General features: G+C 49.5%; 1 protein-coding gene across 1 annotated transcript in view; it reads left to right on the plus strand.

Annotated features, from left to right (window-relative positions):
• The first annotated feature begins 1419 nt into the window (after positions 1-1419).
• The window catches only part of PRKACB (protein kinase cAMP-activated catalytic subunit beta), a 221431-nt gene continuing 197952 nt past the window's right edge, over positions 1420-24898 (plus strand). The window contains exon 1 of the mRNA XM_038746029.1: positions 1420-1471. Coding sequence (XP_038601957.1) covers positions 1426-1471 — 46 coding nt within the window. The 5' untranslated portion in view covers positions 1420-1425. The remainder of the gene's footprint in view (positions 1472-24898) is intronic.

Here is a 24898-nt window from a genome sequence, read left to right on the forward strand (position 1 = left end):
GGGGGGGCGGTTTCAGGTTCCCCCTTCGGCCTCGCGCCCGGGCGCCCCACGCTCGGGGCTGCGCGCGCACGAGTGGCCCGAGGGCACGGGGGCGGGGCGCGGTTTCAGGCTCCCCCCTCGGCCTCGCTCCCGCCCGGCCGCCCCACGCTCAGGGCTGCGCGCGCACGAGTGGCCTCAAGGGACGGGGTGGGGGGGCGCGGTTTCAGGTTCCCCCCTCGGCCTCGCTCCGGCCCGGGCGCCGCACGCTCTGGGCTACGCACGCGCGCACGAAAGGACGTGGAGAGCGGTTTCAGGCTCCCCCCTCGACCTCGTTCCCGCCCGGGCGACCCACGCTCGGGGCTGCGCGCGCACGAGTGACCCGAGGGGACGGGGGAACGGTTTCAGGCTCCCCCCTCGGCCTCGCTCCCGCCCGGGCGCCTCACGCTCGGGGTTGCGCGCGTGCGCGCACGAGTGGCCTGAGGGGACGGGGGCAGCGTTTTCAGGCTCCCCCCCCCGCCGGCCTCAATCCCGCCCGGGCGCCGCGCGCGCGCACGAGCGGCCCGAGGGGCCGGGGGCAGCGTTTTCAGGCTCCCCCCTCGACGTCGGTCCCGCCCGGGCGCCTCACGATCGGGGCTGCGTGCGCGCGCACGAGCGGCCCGAGAGGCCGTGGGGTGCGTTTTCAGGCCCCCCCCCCCCTCGACCTCGCTCCCGCCCGGGCCCCTCACGCTCGGGACTACGCGCGCACGTGCGGCTCGAGGGGACCGGTTTCAGGCTCCCCGCCCGGGCGCGGGGGGGAAGCGCGCGCGTGCACGCCACTTCCGGTGTGGGCGCCCAGCGAGGGAGGGAGAGGGGGCCGCCGAGGAGGCCCGGCCCCAGGGCGCGCGCGCGCGCGCACACCGCACACGACACACCACACACACACACACACACACACACCCCCGCACCCCCCGCCAGACCGCCTGACAGAGAGGGGGAGGGCAGGGAGACGGGCCGGACCGCCCGCCCGCCGGTGTCCCGCCCGCCCGCCCGCCCGTCCGCCCTCCGGCCGCGGCGGAGTTGGGTGTCCCCCTTTGGCAAGGTCCCCGTGCCCTCCGCCGTCTTGACTGAGCGCCCACCGTGTGCGGATCGCTCGGGGACGGGCCCGGGACCGACCGCCCCGCCCCGCCCCGGGGCTCCCGGAGCCGGCCCAGGCCTCCGCCTCCTCCTCCTCCTCCGCCACCGCCCCTCCGAGCCCCGCCCCGGCCCGGCCCGGCCCGGCCCGGCCCTCGCCTCCGCTCCTCCTCCTCCTGCTCCGGCCCCTCCCGCTCCCGCTCCTCCTCCTGCCGCCGCCGCCGTTCCCGCTGCCCGTCCCGGGCGGCTCGTCCCCCCGGTTCCCTCCCCCGGTCCCTCCGCCGCCCGCCCGCCCTCCGCCGCCCGCCCTCCGCGGCCTCCGGAGCCTCCGGAGCCATGGGAAACGCGGCCACCGCCAAGAAAGGAAACGAGATTGAGAGCGGTGAGTGAGTGGCGGGGATCCCCCCCCGGTCTCTGTCCGTCTCTGCCCGTGTGCCCGGGCGGGCGGGCGGACGGACGGGGGCCTGGGGCCCTGCAGGGCGTGGTGGGTCCGGGCCCCCTTAGGCCCCCTTAGCTGCGGGCCGAGGAGCGGCCGCTGCCCGCCGCTCCCCCCCTTCCCCTCCCCCCGTCCCCCCCCGCCCTCCCCTCCCTCTGTCGCCCTCCGGCCCCCTCCCCCTCCCCCCCAAACCCCCTGGCTTCAATACGTCCTCCTCTCCCCCCTGCTGTCTCTCCCCTTCCCCCCTTCCCCTCCTGCTCTCCCACCCTCAGCCCTCTTTTCCCCTTCCCTCTCCTCCCTCTGCTCCCTCTCCCCTCCCGTCTTTCCCCATTCCCTCTTCCTCTCCCCTCCCCTCCCTCTCCTCCCCTTCCTTCCTCTCCCTCCCCTTTCTCTCCTCCGCTCCTCTCTTTTCCCCTTCCCTCCTCTCCCTCCCTTCCCCTCCTCCTCTCCCCCTCCCTCCCCTCCCCCTCCTCTCTCCTTCCCTCCTCCCCTTCCCCTCCTCCTCGCCCCCTCCCTCCTCTCTTTTCCCATTCCCTCTCCTCCCCCTCTTCCTCTCCCCTTCCCTCCCCTTCCCCTCCTCCTCTCCCCTTCCTTCCTCTCCTTCCTTTCCTCTCTTTTCCCTTTCCCTCCTCCCCTTCCCCTCCTCCTCTGCCCCTTCTCCTCTCCCCTTTCCTCCTCTCCCCTCCCTCCCCATTCCCTCCCTTCCCTCCTCTCCCCTCCCCTTCCCCGCCCCCTCGTCCTCCACCCACCTGCCCCCTCCCCGGTGTCCCGTCCCATTCCCCTCCCGTCCCCCGATCTGTCGGTCGGTCGGTCGGTCGGCCGGTCGGTCGGTCCCTCCGGTTTGTGGGGTGCGGAAAGGGAGGCCACCCCGAGGTGGGAGAGGCCTCAGATCCTGGCGCCCCGAGCCGCCTGGGAGTCGGGGGGCGAATCCGATTTAAGGCCGAGGAAGCCCGCCTCCGACAGCCCCAATCTCCCCATCCTCCCCTCCACCGCCCTCCCCGAGGACCCCACACTCAGGCGGCCTCCCTGGAGGAGGAGGAGGGGGTGGGCTCAGGACGGGCTCACCCCTCCTTCCCTCCCACTGCTGAGCCCACTGTCTTCTAGACCGTGAGCCCGCTGTTGGGCAGGGATCGTCTCTATATGCTGCCCACTTGTACTTTCCAAGCGCTTAGTACAGTGCTCTGCACGCAGTAAGCGCTCCATAAATACGATTGAATGAAGGACAGACCCCCCCCCCCCGCCCCCCCGCCCCGGACACACACATACACACACACAAAGTAGCACCAGTATTGGAAGTTGGCTCTCGACTATCCAGAGACTGAAGAATGCCAGTAGTTTCCACCCCAGCGGACTATAAATAGCCCCCCGCCAGTTCTGGCCATCCAAATTCTTGTCATGCTTCCGTCGTCCGTCCACCCTAACGCTTAGCCCAGTGCCCGGCCCACAGACCATCCCTTTTCGAGGCAGAATCCCAGCTAGATCGTAAGCCCCTCGAGGGCGTGTGGAGTTCACCTTCTGACTTGGTTGAACGCCACACAGGCACCTGATAACCCCCTCGAAATCGGTCTGCCATTTTAAAATTCCAACTCGATCACTGAAGCCGGGATTCTCGAAGCCGGACGAGCGGTTGGGAGCGAATGGACCCGGGTGTGTGACCCCCTTAGTGGATCCTAAGGCCCGTCACGTGCGGGTCTCCACCGACGGAGCGCGGCGCCTCGGCGAATTGGTTAAAATGATACTTTCGTCGACGGATCGGGTCTACTTCTGGTCACTTTCTGTTGGAAATTTCGTGTTGGGTTTAGGCCTTATCTTCGGTCGAGTCGGAAGGTCCGATCTCGGGGTTTCCTTCTGTTATTAAACGGAGTAATTTGAAAAACCGACATACCTCCTCCCATTTCACCTTGTTTGGTTCGAATAATCGAGGGAGGTTATTCGATTTTTATACACTTTGTAGAGATATCATTTAAAGCACCAGAAAGATGTGATGCGGAAATGTAAGAAGATGGTCCGAAAGCTCCTTGTGGGCAGGGATTTTGTCTACCTGACTATATTGGATTGTACTTCCGAATGTTCAGTACAGTGCTCTGGACACGGTAAGGGCTCCGTAGATGCATTCATTTAGTCGTATTTATTGAGCGCTTACCGCGTGCAGAGCGTTGAACTGAGCGCTTGGGAAGTACAAGTCGGTTGCCACCGATGGATCGATGCTCGAGTATAGGCCCACGTTACCTGCTCCTTTTTGCCGGCTACGGAAAAAGTAGGAAGAAATTTCCGTGAACGCTCCATGCGATGAGTGCGAGTTTGCACAGAACACTTTAAACCTCTGGTAAATTGAAGTGACAGAACTTGTTGTGTTAATCCCTTACTAACGTCGACGTAACCGGGAATTGAGCAACACCTTAGTTTTGCTGCGGCTCTCTGCCCTTTTTTCATTTTTTCGAAGGATTTAATGCGGTGTTTGGACTTCAGTCTCTCAGGGGTGATGTCAAGCATGACTCTAATTTATGTATTTATAGACTGTCGAAGGGATTCTCTCCCGGCGAGTGCTTGCTGAAGTCGTAGTCATTCAGCCTGTTTTTGAAAATGAGGGGAAAACCCTGAGCGCGGCAGAAATGGCAATCATCGCATTCTAAAATGGCCAGGGAAGCTAGGGGACGGAGTGGCGGGAGGGAATGAGTCGGGGGAGGGAATTTAGAAACGCAGACCCGAAATGGGCTCGGGAAAACTCAGGCCAGGCTCTCTTTAGATAACTAAACCGATCGTCTTATGCCTGGAAACACTTTCATTGAAGGTCCAGTTGGCCATTTTCTGTTTTAAGCTAATCCCTTTCGTACGGTCTGAATTATAGACCCGAGAAGCAAAGCCAGTGGCCCGTGATCTGAAGTACTGATACGACAGAAAAAATAGCCTGTGATATCTCCTAGGGAAAACGAAGCGCAATGTCACGTCCTTGATCTGTGTAAGCAACTTCAGCTGGAAGAGTACAAATCAAGGGCATTGTTTTTTTGGCCAGCTATAGAATGATCAAGATAATTGACCCCCCGCATTAATAGGTCGCCCGCATTAATCAAAGAACTTTCCTGCTATAATGTTGCAATCCTTAACGGCAGTAGTACTTCTTGGGACGTTCGTGGAGGGAGTACATGTGATTCAGTTAGGTGTGGCTGCTGTTTCTATTAGGTATTTTCTGTCTCTGTCTTTGATAAGCTATGCTTTCGTTCGCTTTAAAGTGGAAATGATAGGTGAAGATGCCCGAGGCCAGGGGAGGCAAAACGTTGACTGCTTGTTGGTGATGATTATTCCGAAGAATATGCATCCATCTAAAGTTGAGGTTAACTAAAGTTGAGGTCAACGGAGGACTACATGGTGACTCTGCCGGCGGGTCCACCTGGGGAAAGTGGACCGTGGGCCCAGGAGTTAGTTAACCCCTTCTGTGCCCCCCTCGGGCTCCTCGAGGACCCGGATTTTGTCTAACAATAACAACGATGGTGTTGGTTAAGTTCTTACTGTGGGTTACGCGCTGTTCTAAGCACGTGCCGTCTCTTGAAGTATTTGTTTTTGCGGTGCTGTCTAAGCGTCTGCTGTGTGCCGAGCGCTCGCCTAAGTACTGGGGGTAGCTACGTAATCATCAGGGTGGACACGGTCCCTGTGCCACAAGGGACTCAAAGTCTGAGGGGAAAAACCGGTATTTAATCCCCATTGTAGAGGCGAGGAAACTTAAGGCACAGAGAAATTGCTTAAATTCACACAGCGGGCAAGTGGCGGGGCCGGGATTTGAACCCGGGTCTCCAGACTCCCGGTCCCGGGCTCTTTCCTCTAGACCGTGCTGCCCTGCCCACCGGTGAGCTCAAGAAATAGTAATGATTAATTATTTGAGTGACTATAGGCTCGGTGACTTTGGGCTTAGCCTGGCCTCGGTGGCCGTTTTTTTAGCTTCAGTGAGCTCCGAAGAGGGCCGGGTTTTGAGGTCACGTTTATGGCCTCGATTTGCTTCATTCGGGTCCAAAGGCCCATGTCTGTTCCCAAGCCCGAAGGTGACAGTAGCCGCACCTAGCGCCCAAGGCATCAGATTCATTCATTCAGTCCTATTTATTGAGCGCTTACTGTGTGCAGAGCACTGTACTAAGCGCTTGGGAAGTACAAACTGGCAACACATAGAGACTCACAGTCTAGAAGGGGGAGACAGAGAACAAAACAAAACATATTAACAAAATAAAATAAATAGAATATGTACAAGTAAAATAAATAAATAAATATGTTTCGCACTGGGCGTTTACCGGGGTGCATGACTATATGGCTCTTTAAGGTGCCGCCCATAGAAGTTAAAAAGAGATGTGATTCTTGACCTACAAGAGCTTATATTCAAGGTCAGATGATCCAGATACTCTTCTAGAATAGATTTGTGGCCAAATGCGGGAAATTAATAATGTATCTTTTTTCAAAGAGTAATTATGCTTTTGCGATGGTCTTTCATTAATCCTTACCGGTAACAGAGGGAAGCGAAAGGTGGAGAGATGACCTTTTTGTTTAACTATTTACGATCCTTCCGTAGTTCCCGGCCTCCACCGGCTCTTGTAATGACTTTCGATGCGGTAACAAGACTAGGTTGTTGATGCCACCGCTCTGCACCCGAAATTGCCGTATTTACGCCTCAGTGGGACTCTGAGATCACTCCGGGGGGAGAGGGCCATCCTGGAGCTTCGCTCTCGCCCGCGTTAGACTCAGACAGGGCTTTTTGCTTCAGGAGATTGAAATCAGGGCCACCCGGCCGTATACTCCCAAATTAGGACCAAGATGAGCTCTCATGTATTTAGGGCTACTTAAGGAAGAAGGTATGGGGATCAGGGACTCCACTCAGGACCCAATTGTGAGACCGTGGGGGTTGCAGTCGTGGCCGAACCAGATTCCCGCATAGCGGCACAATCGAAATCAGGGTCTAGTTAATCTGTGCCCCGCATGACAAAAGATCACAACAGAAAATACAAAAGTTGAGGTTTGCCAGATAATACTTAAATCCACTGAGGTTCAAAACTGTCAGGGTCAAACGAAGGTATTCGATGAACAGAAGCAGCGTAGTAGAAAGAGCTCAGGCCTCGGAGTCAGAAGATCTCTAGACTGTGAGCCAGTTGTTGGGTAGGGATTGTCTCTATCTGTTGCCGAATTGTACTCTCCAAGCGCTTAGTACAGTGCTCTGCACACAGCGCTCAATAAATACGGTTGAACGAACGAAAAGACCTGGGTTCTAACACCGACTCTGCTACTTTTCCGCTGTATGATCTTGGACAAGTCACTTGACTTCTGGGCCCCAGTGAACTCATCTGCAAAATGGGGATTAAGACTCTGAGCCCCACGTGGGACACGGATTGTGTCCATCCTGATTACTTTGTACCTACCCCAGTGCTTAGTTCAGTGCCTGGCACCTAGTAAGCACTTAACAAATACCATTTAAAAAATAAATAAAATGACTTTGACACCAGCTGTTTCCAACATGAAGCTGCCCAAAAGCCTTACCTGGGGGGAAGAGTCAGGATAATAGGGTTTAGTCTAAAATAACCCTCAAATTAGGAGGATGATAGCCAAAGTAACTTGCCTTCGCATGCCCTTTTTTTTTTTTTAAAGGTATTTGGTCTCAGGAGAGCAGGCAGTATCAAAATTCCCAGCCGGCAGGAAGCTCCAACTTCTCGACTTCCCTGAGCTCTGCCCTTTGGAGAACTTGGTCCCATGCACAGGAGGTTGGAACTTGTCCATTCTTGGCGGAGGATCCTGCCTCCTCCCAGAATTTTCCAAAAGATTCAAGGAGTTGGGGGCCCAAGGTGGGGGCCAGTTTGTTCTCCGGCCGAGCCGGTGACTTTTCTGTATTAACGGGCCGGGCCACGTCCTCCTGCATTCACTCATTCAGTCGTATTTATTGAGCGCTTACCGCGTGCAAAGAAGTACAATAGCCTGCTGCTTGGATCTTCTTCCCGGGAGTTCTGATGGAAGCAGGGGAACCGATGAGGAGGGGTCCAGACAGAACTGAGCCCCTTCTCCGTTGGCTCAGAGGTTCCCCCAAATAATCAGAATTCCTTGATGAGGGGAGTGGGGAGCGTGTTCTTGTCCCGAACCGAGAACTGTCGCGCCCCTCAGGGAAAGTCCCACAGTCTGCTTGGTTGAGAAGTGGGACTCCTGAGGCTCCCCCGGGGAGATTTGGGGCTACTCCTAAGGTGCATGAGAAATAGCTTTGGGCCCGTCTGTGGCAATAAGTTACCATCCTGGGCAACCATTTGAGTTGGACAGCAAAGTGACTAAAAAGATACTAGCGGTCGGTTTGTCGACCTCTGCTTGCAATTTTGTCGTGTAGTGCTCTCAGTGTTGGTCGCTAAGACATACTTGCGGAATAAGTAGGGTTTGGCCAAAAACCTAAATGTGGAAATGGTTTGAATATTGCACAGAGGAGTAGCGTGGCCTATTGGAAAAAGAATGATCCTGGGAGTTGGAGGTCCTGCTTGGGTTCAGACCTGCCCGGGCACTTGTCTGCTGTGTGATCTTGGGCAAGTCACTTCTTTGTGCCTCAGAGCCCTCATATGTAAAATGAAATACAAGATTGCGAGCCTCATGCGGGACAGGGACTGTGTCCAACCTGATTAGCGGATATCTATCCTAGGGCTTGGCAAATTGTATGTGCTTAATAAATCCCAGTTAAAATAAATTTTTTTAAAAATTGTAGAAATCTGCCCCCTTGAAGACGACTGCCTATGTGGTGAGGAGCCTGAAAATGGTCCTTCAGCTGCAGTGCTCTGGAGTCTGTCTGTGTGTGTTGTTCTTGTATTCTCATTTTGTTTTTTCTCTGTTGATTCGGTATTTCCTCATGTACTCATGTCAACCTCTCTGGCCCCCTCCTACTTGTAGGTTGCCAGCCCTCCAAGGATCAGAGGCCAGGTCTTACTTATCCTTTACCCCTTTGTACACTGAGTACTTAGTGCTTAGTACAGCGCTTTGCACACAGCTGCCACTCAATAAATACCAGCGAGTGAATGAAGGAGTAACAAGCAGAGAGGGGCAGTGAAAGGCAATAGAAGAAACAGAAGACAAGGGAAAGAAACCATAGCCAGGAGTAGAGGGACGATGAAAGAAGCAGAAGAGATGAGGCAGAGAAACAATCAAATGAGTTGCTAGGTAAATGGAGGGAAGGAGATTCATTCATTCATTCATTCAGTCGTATTTATTGAGCGTTTACTGTGTGCAGATCACTGTACTGAGTGCTTGGGGAGTACAAATCATCAACATATAGAGAACGGTTCCTACCCCACAACGGGCTCACAATCTAGAAGGGGGAGACAGACAATGGAACAAAGCAAGTAGACAGGCGTCAATACCATCAGAATAAATAGAATTATAGTATATACACATTAATATAGTAAATATATACAAATAAAATAGAGTAATAAATATGTACAGATATATGCAAGTGCTGTGGGGAGGGGAAGGAGGTAGGGCGGAGAGAGGGGGCGATGGGGAGGAGGAGGAGGAGAGGAAAAAGGGGGGGCTCAGTCTGGGAAGGCCTCCTGGAGGAGGTGAGCTCTCAGTAGGGGTTTGAAGGGAGGAAGAGAGCTAGTTTGGCAGATGTGTGGAAGGAGGGCATTCCGGGCCAGTGGTAGGACGTGGGTCAGGGGTCGACGGCGGGACAGGGGAGAACGAGGTACAGTGAGGAGGTTAGTGGCGGAGGAGCAGAGGATGTGGGCTGGGCTGTAGAAGCAGAGAAGGGAGGTGTGAGGTAGGAGGGGGCGAGGTGATGGAGAGCTCTGAAGCTGACAGGAGTTTTTGCTTGATTTGAAGGTTGATAGTAGGCAACCACTGGAGATTTTTGAGGAGGGAAGTGACATTCCCAGGGCGTTGCTGCACAAAGATGATCCAGGCAGCAGAGTGAAGTATAGACTGAAGTGGGGAGGACAGGAGGATGGGAGATCAGAAAGGAGGCTGATGCATTAATCCAGTTGGGATAATAATAATAATAATAATAATAATGGTAGTATTAAGCGCTTATTATGTGCAAAGCACTGTTCTAAGCGCTGGGGAGGTTACAGGGTGATCGGGTTGTCCAACGGGGGGCTCACAGACTTAATCCCCATTTTGCAGATTAACTGAGGCACAGAGAAGTGACTTGCCCAAAGTCACACAGCTGACAATTGGCGGAGCTGGGATTTGAACCCATGACCTCTGACTCCAAAGCCCATGCTCTTTCCACTGAGCCACGCTGCTTCTCATAATAATGATGGCATTTGTTAAGCGCTTACTATATGCAAAGCACTGTTCTAAGCGCTGGAGGGGATACAAGGTGATCAGGTTGTCCCACATGGGGCTCACAGTCTTAATCCCCATTTTCCAGATGAGGTAACTGAGGCTCGGAGAAGTTAAGTGACTTGCCCGAGGTCACACAGCAGACATGTGGCAGAGCTGGGATTCGAACCCATGACCTCTGACTCCAAAGCCTGTGCTCTTTCCACTGAGCCACGCAGAGCCATTCCATAATAAGATAAGCTGAGATAATAAGATAAGATGAGAGATTGAACCAGCAAGGTAGCGGTTTGGATGGAGAGGAAAGGGCGGATCTTGGAGATGTTGCGGAGGTGAGACCGGCAGGTTTTGGTGATGGATTGGATGTGTGGGGTGAATGAGAGAGCGGAGTCAAGGATGACACCAAGGTTGCAGGCTTGTGGGACGGGAGGGATGGTAGTGCCGTCCACAGTGACGGGGAAGTCAGGGAGAGGACAGGGTTTGGGAGGGAAGATAAGGAGCTCAGTCGTGGGCGTGTTGAATTTTAGATGACGGGCAGACATCCAGATGGAGATGTCCTGAAGGCAGGAGGTGATACGCGCCTGGAGGGAGGGGGAGAGAGCAGGGAGGAGATGTAGATTTGGGTGTCATCCGCATAGAGATGATAGTGGAAGCCGTGGGAGTGAATGGGAGTGAGTACAGATGGAGAACAGAAGGGGACCAAGACCTGACCCTTGAGGAACCCCTACAGTAAGGGGATGGGACGGGGAGGAGAAGCCCGCGAAGGAGACTGAGAATGAACGGCCGGAGAGAGAAGAGGAGAACCAGGAGAGGACGGAGTCTGTGAAGCCAAGGTTGGATGCTCACAGAGGAACAGAAATTAGGGAGACCTGGAAGGAGTGGGGGAATGAGCAGAGAAAGGAGGCAGTGCGGGCGAGAGAGAAACAGGTGAGACAAAGAGTCAGCAGACCCGGCTTTGAATCCCAGATCCACCTCTGGTCTACGTACTGTTTGATCATGGGCAAGTAACTACATTTCTCTGGAGCTCCTTCATCTGAAAAGCGTGGTAAGATAGGTTGTGATCCCTGTGTGTGTTTTTCCAAAACCTGATGGCACAGGTATCAAACCTGGAGCTCTAACCTTTCCTAACCATCGAGGATATTTATAGAGCGCTTACTATGTGCTGAGCACTGTACTAGGTGCTTGGGAGAATAAAAAATACAACGGAATCGGTAGACACGTTCCCTGCCCAGCCGGAGCTTACAGTCTACTTATCGACTGCTCCATCGGCCGAGTCTCGTCCCTCTCTAGTCTATATTTCACTCTGATGCCTGGATCATTTTTCCAATATGACATTCTGCCCAAGTCTCCCTTCTCCTCAGAAACCTCCAGTCGTGTTTTGTTTTTATTTTTAAAGGTATTTAAGCCCGGATTTGGTGCCAGGCACTTTACTAAGCTCCAGGTTGGACACAGTCTGCCACACACGGGGCCCACAGCCTTAATCCCCATTTTACAGATGAGGTAACAGAAGCACGGAGACGTTAAAGTGACTTGCCCACGATCACACAGCGGACAAGTGGTGGGGCCGGGATTCGAACCTAAGTCCTTTGACTCGCAGACTTTTCTCTCCACATCAAGCAGAAACTCTTAACCTCAGTCAGCTCTCTCCTTCCTTATCCGCTCACTTTTCCCACTACACATCTGTCCCTTTTTCTAAAGATAACGTACTCACCGTGTCCTGTTCTCATGTGTGCCACTGCCCACACTCTTCTTTCTGCCCCCCCAAATCCATCAGACCCCGGATTTCCCCGTGTTCAAAGCCTTCCTGTAATGAGACCTTCCCTAATTGATTTCTAGTCTCTCCAGATTAAATCCGGCAGCTGCCACCTCAGCATGTTTGCACCACTGAACACTGTGAATTCACAACCTCTGCCAGCACTTAGGAACGTTCTGCAAATACCCTCCCGTACCACTCCTTCAATGCTGGTATTTATTGAGCACTGACTCTGCACGGCACTGTATTATGTGCTTGGGAGAGTACAGTCCACCAGAGTCGGTAGACATGTTCCCTGCCCACAATGGGCTTATAGTCAAGAGGATTTTTGTCAACCCCGGCTAGGCGGATAGGCCGCGGTCCTGGGAATCAGAGGACCTGGGTTCCAATCCTGGCTCCGCCTCTTGTTTGCTGTGAGACCTTGGGTAAGTCAGTTCACTGCTCCGGGCCTTAGTTACCTTGTCTGTCAAATGGGGATTAAAGCCCTGAGCCCCATGTGCAACCTGATGAACTCGTATCTACCCCATTCATTCACTAATTCATTCAGTGGTATTTATTGAGAGCTTACTGTGTGCAGAGCACTGTACGAAGCGCTTGGGAAGTACAAGTTGGCGACATGTATTCATTCATTCATTCAATCATATTTATTGAGCGCTTACTGTGTGCAGAGCACTGTACTAAATGCTTGGGAAGTACAAGTTGGCGACATATTCATTCATTCATTCAATCAGTCGTATTTATTGAGCGCTTACTGTGTGCAGAGCACTGTATTAAGAGCTTGGGAAGTACAAGTTGGCAACATATAGAGATGGTCCCAACCCAACAGCGGGCTCACAGTCTAGAAGGAGGAGACAGACAACAAAACAAAACATGTAGATAGGTGTCCAAATCGACAGATCAAATAGAATTAAAGCTAAGTGCACATCGTGAACAAATTAAATAGTAAATATGTACAAGTAAAATAAATAGTATTAAATCTGTACATACAAATAAACAGGTGCTGTGGGGAGGGGAAGGAGGTAGGGCAGGGGGGATGGGGAGGAGGAGAGGAAAAAGGGGGCTCAGTCTGGGAAGGACTCCTGGAGGAGGTGAGCTCTCAGTAGGGCTTTGATGGGAGGAAGAGAGCCAGCTTGGCAGATGTGCGGAGGGAGGGCATTCTGGGCCAGGGGGAGGACGTGGGCTGGGGGTCGACGGCGGGACAGGCGAGAACGAGACTGTGAGCCCACTCTTTTAGACTGTGAGCCCACTGTTGGGTAGGGACTGTCTCTATATGTTGCCAACTTGTACTTCCCAAGCACTTAGTACAGTGCTTGGCACAAAGTAAGCACTCAATAAATACGATTGATTGATTGATTGATTGAGGCACAGTGAGGAGATTAGTGGCAGCGGAGCGGAGGGTGCGGGCTGGGCTGGAGAAGGAGAGAAAGGAGATGAGGTAGGAGGGGGCGAGGGGATGGACAGCCTTGAAGCCGAGAGTGAGGAGTTTTTGCTTGATTCGTAGGTTGACAGGCAGCCACGAGATTTTTGAGGAGGGGAGTAGCATGCTCAGAGTGTTTCTGCACAAAGATGATCCGGGTAGCAGCATGAAGTATAGACTGAAGTGGGGAGAGACGGGAGGATGGGAGGTCAGAGAGGAGGCCGATGCAGTAATAATCCAGTCGGGATAGGATGAGAGATTGAACCAGCAGGGTAGCGGTTTGGATGGAGAGGAAAGGGCGAATCTTGGCGATGTTGCGGAGGTGAGACTGGCAGGTTTTGGTGACGGATTGGATGTGAGGGGTGAACGAGAGAGCAGAGTCGAGGGTGACACCAAGGTTGCGGGCTTGTGAGATGGGAAGGATGGTAGTGCCGTCAACAGAGATGGGAAAGTCAGGGAGAGGGCGGGGTTTGGGAGGGAAGACAAGGAGTTCAGTCTTGGACATGTTGAGTTTTAGGTGGCGGGCAGACATCCAGATGGAGATGTCCTGAAGGCAGGAGGAGACCCGAGCACTTAGTACAGTGCCTGGCCCCTCTTGTCCTGTCCTATGCGATTGAGTCAGTCAGAGAACTCACCTGCACAGGGCAGCAGCAGCCTGGGAGAGATTCGAGGACTCAAGGGCAGAGACCCAAGTTTACTCCGCGGAAGGAGGCGATGGTAAACCACTTCCGGATTTTGACCACCAAAACTCTTTGGATGCACCACCAGAACGATTGCAGATGGAGGTGGGGCGTTCCCGGATAGGTGCGTCTGTGGTAAGAGCTTAACAAATATCATAAAAAAAAAATACTTCGCCCCTGTGTCGTTCTGGGGCCTCGATTTCCCTGCCATGTACCAATCTGGCAGGGAGGTCCCAAGCGGCGGCGGGTGGCTTTCACAGGAGTTGGAGCCAGCTGACTGTGCCCCATCCTCCTCTATCTCGCCACCAACCCCTCTCCTACATCCTCCTCCTAGCCGGGAATTCCAGACCCCCACTCTCCTCATCCTCAACACAATTTTCAGCTCCCACCTCCTCCAAGAGGCCTTCTCCGGGCGCTGCCTCTTTTCCCCAGCTCGCTCTCCCGTCTGCATCATTTACGCACTTGGATCTGTGACCTTTGGATATTTGCCCCGCCCTCAACCCCGCAGCACTTAGGTACGCAGCTTTATATATCATAAATTGCTTAATGAAGCTCATCGTGGGCAGGGAACGTGTCTGCCGGTTGTTGTATTGGGCTCTCATCATCATCATCATCATCAATCGTATTTATTGAGCGCTTACTATGTGCAGAGCACTGTACTAAGCGCTTGGGAAGTACAAATTGGCAACGTATAGAGACAGTCCCTACCCAACAGTGGGCTCACAGTCTAAAAGGGGGAGACAGAGAACAAAACCAAACATACTAACAAAATAAAATAAATAGAATAGATATGTACAAGTAAAATAAATAAATAAATAACATATATACATATATACTTGGGGCTCTCCCAAGTGCTTAGTACAGGGCGGTGCTCATAGTAAGCGCTCGATAAATCCCATTGCGCGATTGATGTAGGATGCTGGGAAGGCCGTAGCCACAGTGGCTGGGGTTGGGACTGCTTTAATCCGAGCCATGAGAAGCCCCCATCTCTGCTCCCCTGCCATTGCCTTTTTGATTTCATTTTCAGATTTATCTTGGTCCTTGATATTTTATGTTGGTTTGGGTTGTTGTGTCTCGGTGTCAATCACCAGTACCTTGTCTCCCCTTACGCAGCACGGCGTAGCGTGCAGCAGAGCAGCAGCCTGGCGTAGTCATAGGTCACGGGTTCTAACCCCGGCTCCGCCACTTGTCTGCTGTGTGACCTTGGGCAAGTCACTTCACTCCTCGGGACCTCAGTTACCTCATCTGTCAAATGGGGATTGAGAGTGCGGGCCCCAAAGTGGAGAAGCAGCGTGGCTCAGTGGAAAGAGCATGGGCTTTGGAGTCAGAGGTCATGGGGTCAAATCCCGTTTCCTCCAATTGTCAGCTGTGTGACTTTGGGCAAGTCACTTCACTTCTCTGTGCCTCAATTCCCTAATCTGTAAAATGGGGACTGTGAGCCCCCTGTGGGACAACCTGATCACCTTGTAACCTCCCCAGCGCTTAGAACAGTGCTTTGCACATAGTAAGTGCTTAATAAATGCCATCATCATCATCAAAGTGGGGCAGGGACGGTTTTCAACCGGATTTGCTTGTATCCTCCCCAGCGCTTAGTACAGTACCTGGCACATAGTAAGCGCTTAACAAATTCCATAAATATTATTATTATTCTTAGATCCTTGAGGGCCATGGGCTTGGGAGTCAGAGGTCGTGAGTTCTAATCCCAGCTCTGCCACTTATCAGCTGTGTGACTATGGGCAAGTCACTTTACCTCTCTCTGCCTCAGTTACCTCATCTGTAAAATGGAGATTAAGCGTGTGAGCCCCGTGTGGGATATCCTGATTATCTTGCATCTACCCCGCAGTTTAGAACAGTGCTTGGCACATGGAGGGTGCTTAACAAATACTGTCGTTATTATTATTCTGTCTAATTCATCCCCTTGTACATTTTGCAGCGTGGCTCAGTGGAAAGAGCATGGGCTTACGACTCAGAGATCATGGGTTCTAATCCCAACTCCGCCACTTGTCTGCTGTGTGACTTTGGGCAAGTCACTTCACTTCTCTGGGCCTCAGTTCCTTCATCTGTAAAATGGGGATTAAGACTGTGAGCCCCATGTGGGACAACCCCATTACCTTGTATCCCCCCCCCCCCCCCCCCCCCCCCCCAGTGCTTAGAACAGTGCTTGGCTCACAGTAAGCACTTTACAAATGCTATTATTAGTATTATTATTAGTAGTATTATTTGCCAGTGCTTAGTACAGGGATTTTCAAACAGTGCTTAATACATGCTATTACTACTCCATACCCAGTTATTTATGCACTAATTCATATGCATGTCACCATTTTCCTTTTCTTCTTTTCTGTAAAGTATTTCAGTGTCTGTCTTCCTCAATTGAATGTAAGCTCCTTGAGGGCAGGGTCTTGTCTACTAACTGTATGGAGTCTCCTGAGCAGTGCACCCATTTGGTGCTTGATTGCTGCTGATTGATCCGGATAGATGCACATTAACTGAAGGCTGATCCCCAGACGTGGGTTCTAATGCCGACTTCTCCACTTGTCTGCTGTGTGACCTTGGGCAAGTTGCTTCACTTCCCTGGGCCTCAGTTACCTCATCTGTGAAATGGGGATTAAGGCTGTGAGCCCCATGTGGGACAACCTGAATACCTTCTATCCACCCCAGCGCTTAAAACAATGCTTGGCACATAATAAGCACTTAACACATACCAGTGTTGTTATTATAATTGTTATAATTTACCAACCGTGTTTTATCCAACATGATGAATAAAGATACACATTCTAGGAAAACTGAATGTATAAACCTTTCTTAGAGAAAATATTTCCATGGTGTTAAGTATTCTTAATTCTTTGTTCTGACGACTTTGACACCTGTCTACATGTTTTGTTTTGTTGTCTGTCTCCCCCTTCTAGACTGCGAGCCCGTTTTTGTGTAGGGCCCATCTTTATATGTTGCCAACTTGTACTTCCCAAGTGCTTAGTACAGTGCTCTGCACACAGTAAGCGTGCAACTTCTCTGTGCCTCAGTTACCTCATCTGTAAAATGGGGATTGACTGTGAGCTCTCCACGGGACAGCCTGATCACTCTGTAGCCTCCCCAGCGCTTGGAACAGTGCTTTGCACATAGTAAGCGCTTAATAAATGCCAATAAAATCAATCAATAAATACGATTAAATGAATTAATGTTCTTATATTTGTGATAGCAATGTGGGGAGGCAAACGCATAGGTGAACGTGAAGATAAATTGGTAATAGTGACAGTCATGGTATTTATCATCATCAATCGTATTTATTGAGCGCTTACTGTGTGCAGAGCACTGTACTAAGCGCTTGGGAAGTACAAGTTGGCAACATATAGAGACAGTCCCTACCCAACAGTGGGCTCACTTATGTGCTTACTGTATGCCAAGCACTGAACTAAGTACTGGAGTAGAAACTCAGTAATCGGGTCAGACACAGTTCGTGTCCCATGAGCAGCTCACAGAGTAAATAGGAAGGAGAGCAGATATTTAATCCCCATTTTACAGTTGAAGAAACTGTGCTACTGAGACGTTATGTGATTTTTTTTTTGCCCAAGCTCGCACAGCACGTAATGTGGCAGAACTGGGATAATAATAATAATAATAATGGCATTTTATTAAGCGCTTACTATGTGCTGTTCTAAGCACTGTTCTAAGTGCTGGGGAGGTTACAAGGTGATCAGGTTATCCCACGGGGGCTCACAGTCTTAATCCCCATTTTACAGAATGAGGGAACTGAGGCCCAGAGAAGTGAAGTGACTTGCCCAAAGTCACACCGCTGACAATTGGCGGAGCGGGGATTTGAACCCGTGACCTCTGACCCCAAAGCCCGGGCTCTTGCCACTGAGCCACGCTGCTTCGCGGATTATCGAAAAGTCCTATTGATGCAGCAGGAATTTCTGCCCGACATCTGTTTCCCCTTACCCTTCCGTAAGAGAGTGACACAGACAGTCGAGAGAGAGAACTGGACCACGGGAAAAGAAGTTCGGGAAGAGAGAGCCGCCGAAGGCCGTGATCTCCACGGTTCGTCTCCTCACAGTCCTCGGTTTCTCTTTTCCCAAGATCCTTCCCCCTCCCTATCCCCCTGCCTTACCTCCTTCCCCTCCCCACAGCACCTGTATATATGTATATATGTTTGTACGTATTTATTACTCTATTTTTTATTTATTTTTATTTGTACATATTCTATTTATTTGATTTTGTTAATATGTTTTGTTTTGTTGTCTGTCTCCCCCTTCTAGCCCGTTGTTGGGTAGGGACCGTCTCTATATGTTGCCAACTTGTACTTCCCAAGCGCTTAGTACAGTGCTCCGCACACAGTGCTCAATGAATACGATTGAATGAATGAACCACCACCAGGTCACCACTGCCCCAGCCGGCTTCTCACCCGTAACACTTTGGGTCATTTCTACACGTGGTCGATTATAAATTATTTTATGAATGTCCGTCATCCCCTCTAGACCTTAAATTCGTTATGGGCAGAGAACATGCCTGCCGACTCGATTGTATTATACTCTCCATAGTGCTTAGTACAGCAGCGTGGCTCAGTGGAAAGAGCCTGGGCTTTGGAGTCAGAGGTCATGGGTTCAAATCCCGGCGCCACCAACTGTCAGCTGTGTGACTTTGGGCAAGTCCCTTCACTTCTCCGGGCCTCAGTTCCCTCATCTGTGAAATGGGGATGAAGCCTCTGAGCCCCCTGTGGGACAACCTAATTACCTTGTATCCCCCAGCGCTTAGAACAGTGCTTTGCAGATAGTAAGCGCTTAATAAATGCCATTATTATTATTATCATTATTATTATTATTATTATTATTACAGTGCTCTCACACACGGTAAAGAACTCAATAAATTCCGGTAATGGTGGTGGTGATGATCATGATTTGATTGGGCACGACTGCTAGCAGAAAAATCACCAAATATGTGATGTCGAAAATGTGGGCGTCTGGGGGTGAAAAACAGTTGAGCCTTAGCTTTTGAAAACTTGCGAACCTTCTGTCCTCTATGAACCATAAGCTGAACGAGCAATCTCCTTTGAGCTATTAATATTTATTTTAAAAATCTGAGTGTTGTTTTTTTTCTGTCCTTGGTAAACGTGAAAGGGACCACAAGTAGCCAGCATTTTAATGGCTTAATCTTCAAATGGCGTAATGTAAGTTCTTGGAACCGTTAACTAAGCTTCTCTGATAGGTGACAGTGTAAATCCAAGCCAGTTTTTTAGTCTTCTAACTAAATATGTTTTTGATAAACTGCTTCCTTTTAGGATTTTGTAACCGTGATCATTATTTGGTTAAATTGGGGTTTGTTCTTCTGTAGCAATAGAGTCTCATCTCAAAGGGAATTGTGGCCCAATACTTAGAGGAGATGAGACTGTTGCTTTCATAAATATTGTTCAAAAATCCTGAAATATGTTCTAAGCCATTATGAGCTCCTTGTGGACAGGGAGCGTGACTTCTATCTCTGTTGTGTTCTCCCAGTGCAACAAAACTGCCCTGCACACAGTAAGCATTCAATAAATACAACTGATTTAAAAATATAATCCATTTCCTGGATTTAAGTCTTCAAACTCTGGTATAATTGTATTCTTGAATAGATATTTTTATCTTGAACAGAGTTGCTATTTTGCGTACCAGTGGTAAATCCTTTCTGTCTCGCAAATAATGACGGTCCTTATGGGTTTTGCAGTTTTTAAACGCTTTTACCTTTGTGGGGGTTTGAGAAGTAAAATGATTTGTCTTTGTATCCTTCAGAATTGTCAGCCATTAGGGTACAGTTGTAGTGCTTGAGAGGAATATGGTATGGGGGTAAATTTTTTAATATCTTTGCTATCAACCAATCACCGAGTGCTTGTGGGCAGAACAGTCAATCAACCGGTAGTATATATTCATCATCATCATCATCATCATAATATAGCCATATATTAAGGTCTTACTGTATGCAGAGCACTGTACTGAGCGCTGGGAGAGTATAATGTAACGGAGTTGGTAGACACGTTCCCTGCTCTAAAGGAGTTAACAGTCTAGAGGGGGATGCAGTGCTCTGCACATAGTAAGTGCTCAGTTAATACCATTGCTCTGAAAATAAATTATGGATATATAAATAAGTGCCTTGAGGCTGAGGGTAGGGTGACTGTGAAGAGATGAAGAAGATTAGAGAAGCAGCATGGCTCAGTGGAAAGAGCGCGGCCTTGGGAGTCAGAGGTCTTGGGATCGAATCCCGGCTCCGCCACTTATCAGCTGTGTGACTTCGGGCAAGTCACTTAACTTCTCTGTGCCTCAGTTACCGCATCTGGAAAATGGGGATTAAGACTGCGAGCCCCACATGGGGCAACCTGATCACCTTGTATCTCCCCCGGCGCTTAGAACGGTGCCTGGCGCATAGTAAGCGCTTAACAAATACCAAAATGATCATTATTATTATTTATGAAAGGGTTCAGATGCAAATTAATAGGTGGTGCCGGAGCGGGAGGGAGGAGGGGAGGTCGGAGAAGGCCTCTTGGAGGAGGTGGGATCTGAAGGGATGGCGGCTGGAGACCCCCGGAAACCCACCGAGGACGGGTCTGTTCTGGTTTGGACAGTCGTGCCCATCCCCCTGAACTGTGGTCCCCAACCGGGCCCCTTCCCCCCAAATCTCCTTTTTAGTTTGGAAGCTCATTAGACATCTCAGAACGGAAAATATAGCCATTTTATCAGCTCTAGTCCTAAACACGGGAATCTACGTTCAAATTGCAGGGCTATTTTTTTCCTCTCATTTCTAAACCTTTCACCGAGGAAACTAGGCCGTCGTATAAACCATGTACATTTGTGCAGCCTAAGTGAGCCTGATTTTATCCGACTGTGATTGAAGTTTGCAAAGTCATTCAGTTGTATTTATTGAGCGCTTACTGGGTGCAGAGCACTGTACTAAGCGCTTGGGAAGTCCAAGTTGGCAACATATGGAGACGGTCCCTAACCAACAGCGGGTTCACAGTCTAGAAGGGGGAGACAGACAACAAAACAAAACATAACAAAATAAAATAGAGTAAATATGTACAAGTAAAATAAATAGAGTAATAAATATGTACAAACATATATACATATATATAGGTGCTGTGGGGAGGGGAAGGAGGTAATGTGGGGGGGATAAGGAGGGGGCTCAGTATGGGAAGGTCTCCTGGAGAAGTTGGATCTGGGAAAACATGGAATTGTTGTTCACCAGATCCCACAGTAGCAGAAATAACAAAGAGACACGTGCAGTTTCAAAAATTTTATGTTACCCCCCCCACCACGCACATATTTTAAAATTTTTAATTCCCTCAAAATAAAAATTAAGCAACAAAAAATTTAGAATGACTCCTCTGGACAGCATCCACATGAACTGTTGAGGGTTTTGTTAAATTCCAAAATTGCCAGGCACATTACAGAAAACCATTTGCAGCTCAGTGAAACTCATATTGTAGGATACGTTGAAAGAACACTGTCGTCAGGGGGGTATGGAAGTTTGAATTCTAGCTGGGACTTGTGCCATCCATCCTTTTTAGGCCAAGATCAATAACTCAGAGCCATACCCAGAAATAACTGTAGCCTTTTCTGATGAGTTGTTTGGCTGTACTTTCCTATTCAGCCATTAGAATTTTCTGTAATTAGAGAATTTAAAATTGCGGCCAGAAATAAGCGATGTATAGATTGTTCAGTTTTTCCATTTTATTGAAGAAACAAAGTTTTGGATTACTGCATTTTTGTTTTTTAAATACTAGGTATTTTAAGCATGATTTCCCCTTTTGAGATGCGAAATAGCCCCTAAATTAGAACCCGCCCTTTAATAATAATAATAATAATTTTGGTATTTGTTAAGCGTTTACTATGTGCCAAGCACTGTTCTAAGCACCGGGGGAGATACAGGGTGATCAGGTTGTCCCACGCGGGGCTCACAGGCTTAATCCCCATTTTTCAGATGAGGGAACTGAGGCCCAGAGAAGTGAAGTGACTTGCCCATAGTCACACAGCTGACAATTGGCCGAGCTGGGATTTGAACCCTTGACCTCCGACTCCAAAGCCTGGGCTCTTTCCACTGAGCCACGCTGCTTCTCTACATTGCAACAGAGTCGGCAGATGGGTTCCCTGCCCACAGTGAGCTTACAGTGTCTCTCCCGAACTGCCTCGCACCACCCCAACGGGACGGGCAGAAATGATCACCTTCGCCCTTCTGGTCCCCTACCTTCACACACCTATGTATTTCTTCTTGTGTAATTTGTTGTCCGTCTCCCACTTCTAGACTGTGAGCCCGCTGTTGGGTAGGGACCGTCTCTATATGTTGCCGACTTGTACTTCCCAAGCGCTTAGTACAGTGCTCTGCACACGGTAAGCGCTCAATAAATACGATTGAATGAATGAATGGGCAGAAACAGCCTCAGCAGCTGGTGCCACTTCCACAAAACCTTGGGAAGACCGTGGCGGCAGTGACTGCTGCTGCTCTAACAGTCTCTGGGCCCATAGTTCAATCATTCGTTCATTCAGTCGTATTTATTGAGCGCTTACGGTGTGCAGAGCACTGTACTAAGCGCTTGGGAAGTACAAGTTGGCAACATATAGTTGTGACTCTTGGACCATTGGCTTTGAGGAGCCGGAAATTCTGCTCCTCTAGCCACAATTACCTACTGAGTTCTGTTTTTACTTTGTGTATTCATTCATTCTTATTGAGCGCTTACTGTCTGCAAAGCACTGTACTAAGCGCTTGGGAGAGTACATACACTGTAACAGCAGGCACATTCCCAGCCCACAACGAGCTCATAGGCATTTAATAGACGCCCACAATGAGCTCATAGTCCAGAGGGGGAGGCATTTAATAGACATTACTTGTACATTTTTACTGTTCTATTTATTTTGTTAATGATGTGCGTAGAGCTATAACTCTATTTATTTTGACGGTTTTGATGCCTGTCTACATGTTTTGTTGTCTGTCTCCCCCTTCTAGCCTGTGAGCCTGTTGTTGGGTAGGGACCGGCTCTACTTCCCAAAGCGCTTAGTGCTTAGCGCTTGTACTTCCCAAGCGCTTAGTACAGTGCTCTGCGCATAGTAAGCGCTCAATAAATACGATTGAATGAATTGAATGAATGAATGTTGCCGACTTGTAGTTCCCAAGCGCTTAGTACAGTGTTCTGCACACAGTAAGCACTCAAATACGATTGAATGAATGGATAAATTAAAAGAGCCCGGCTATATGTTGCCGACTTGTACTTCCCAAGCGCTTAGTACAGTGCCCTGCACAGAGTAAGCACTCAATAAATACAATTGAATGAATGAATGGATAAATTAAAGAGCCCGGACTTTGGAGTCAGAGGTCCTGGATTCAAATCCTGGCTCTGCCAAATGTCAGCTGTGTGACTTTGGGCACGTCACTTCACTTCTCTGGGCCTCAGTTCCCTCAACTATAAACCCACTGTTGGGTGGGGACTGTCTCTATATGTTGCCAGCTTGTACTTCCCAAGCGCTTAGTACAGTGCTCAGCACACAATAAGCACTCAATAAATATGATTGAATGAATGAATGAATGAATCCTCCCAAGTGCTTTGTACAGTGCTGTGCAAACTATAAGCGCTCAATAAATACGATTGATTAGACACGATTCCTGCCCGCAGTGAGTGTGCAGTCTGTTATTAGTTTGTAAGTCCCTCGAGGGCCAAGGAGTGTGTCTAATTCATTCATTCATTCATTCAATCGTATTCATTGAGCACTTGCTGTGTGCAGAACACTGTACTAAGCGCTTGGGAAGTACAAGTTGGCAACATCTAGAGACAGTCTCTACCCAACAGCATAAATCTTCATGTCCTTTTGTTTTGTTGTCTGTCTCCCCCTTCTAGACCGTGAGCCCGCTGTTGGGTAGGGACCGTCTCTCGATGTTTCCAACTTGGACTTCCCAAGCGCTTAGTACAGTGCTGTGCACACAGTAAGCGCTCAATAAATACGATTGAATGAATGAATGAATGAACCCTCCCAAGTCCTTTGTACAGTGTTGTGCAAACTATAAGTGCTCAATAAATACGATTGATTAGACGCGATTCCTGCCCGCAGTGAGTGTGCAGTCTGTTATTAGTTTGTAAGTCCCTCGAGGGCCAAGGATTGTGTCTAATTCATTCATTCATTCATTCATTCAATCGTATTTATTGAGTGCATACTGTGTGCAGAGCACTGTACTAAGCGCTTGGGAAGTACAAGTTGGCAACATCTAGGCGTGGTCCCTACCCAACAGCATAAATCTTCATATCCTTTTAACAAATAATCCAAACAACAAACACATGTATTATCAAATCTGCATCCCTTTTCTTACCAGAGGTTAAAAAAAGGGAAATATGCAAGCAAAGTTTTGGCAAGTAACCGGTCCTAAAGTGAGAATTATTAATAACATTAAGAACAACAATAAACTATCTCATTAGATATTATTGGATTTTTCCAAGTTAACCAAAGGAGATGAAATGTCAATTATCTTCAGGACAAGATGGCCAAAAAACTCTGCTGTACCTGTAAGCCATTTCATTTGTTGATTTACAGAAAGATATTTTGCAGGAATATTTAGGAATGGCATATTCAAAACACCGTGACTCAAGAAAAATGAGGAAGTTACATTTTAGCGTTTTAGATAACGCTGCTTTTGCCCATTGACAAAAAACTCGAAGTCACATATACTGGCAAAATACAAAAGCCTCGGAACACATTAAACGGAATGTGAAATCCTGACCCTCCAGATGTTTTCCGTGGATGCAAAATATATTTTTTTTTCCCTTTCGCATAGGCATACACCTTAAGTACAGAACTCGGGAGTTACATGGACAGCACATCCCTCCTGGGAGTTTTGAGCAAGTGCTCAGTTCAAGGCTCTTAATAAACTATTCTTATTACAACGGCACTATACTCTGCCTTGGGAGAATAATGTATAATAAAATCTAAAGTAGAATTATAAAGTATGTTTTAATAATTCTTAATTTAGGTAGGAGTCCTATTTTATATCAGATTTTTTTAACTTTCCTTTGTTCAAAAGAAATTTGGTCAAGCAACCACATCTGTAAATTATTGCTGTGTGTTGGGGTGGTGAGAGAGGGAGAGATATGGGGAAGGGGTAGTTTAAGTAAAACCTAAAAGGATAGTTTTGAGATATTTTCAGGTTAGTTTATGAATGAAGAACGAGTTGTCTGAGTATTGCAAGAAATTGTAAAGATGTGGAAGACTGACTAGAAAGTTCTTTTGTTTCTATTTCAGGCCACGTGC

Source organism: Tachyglossus aculeatus, chromosome 4 (genome assembly GCF_015852505.1).
Source record: "Tachyglossus aculeatus isolate mTacAcu1 chromosome 4, mTacAcu1.pri, whole genome shotgun sequence".
In the NCBI taxonomy this organism is placed as follows: domain Eukaryota; kingdom Metazoa; phylum Chordata; class Mammalia; order Monotremata; family Tachyglossidae; genus Tachyglossus; species Tachyglossus aculeatus.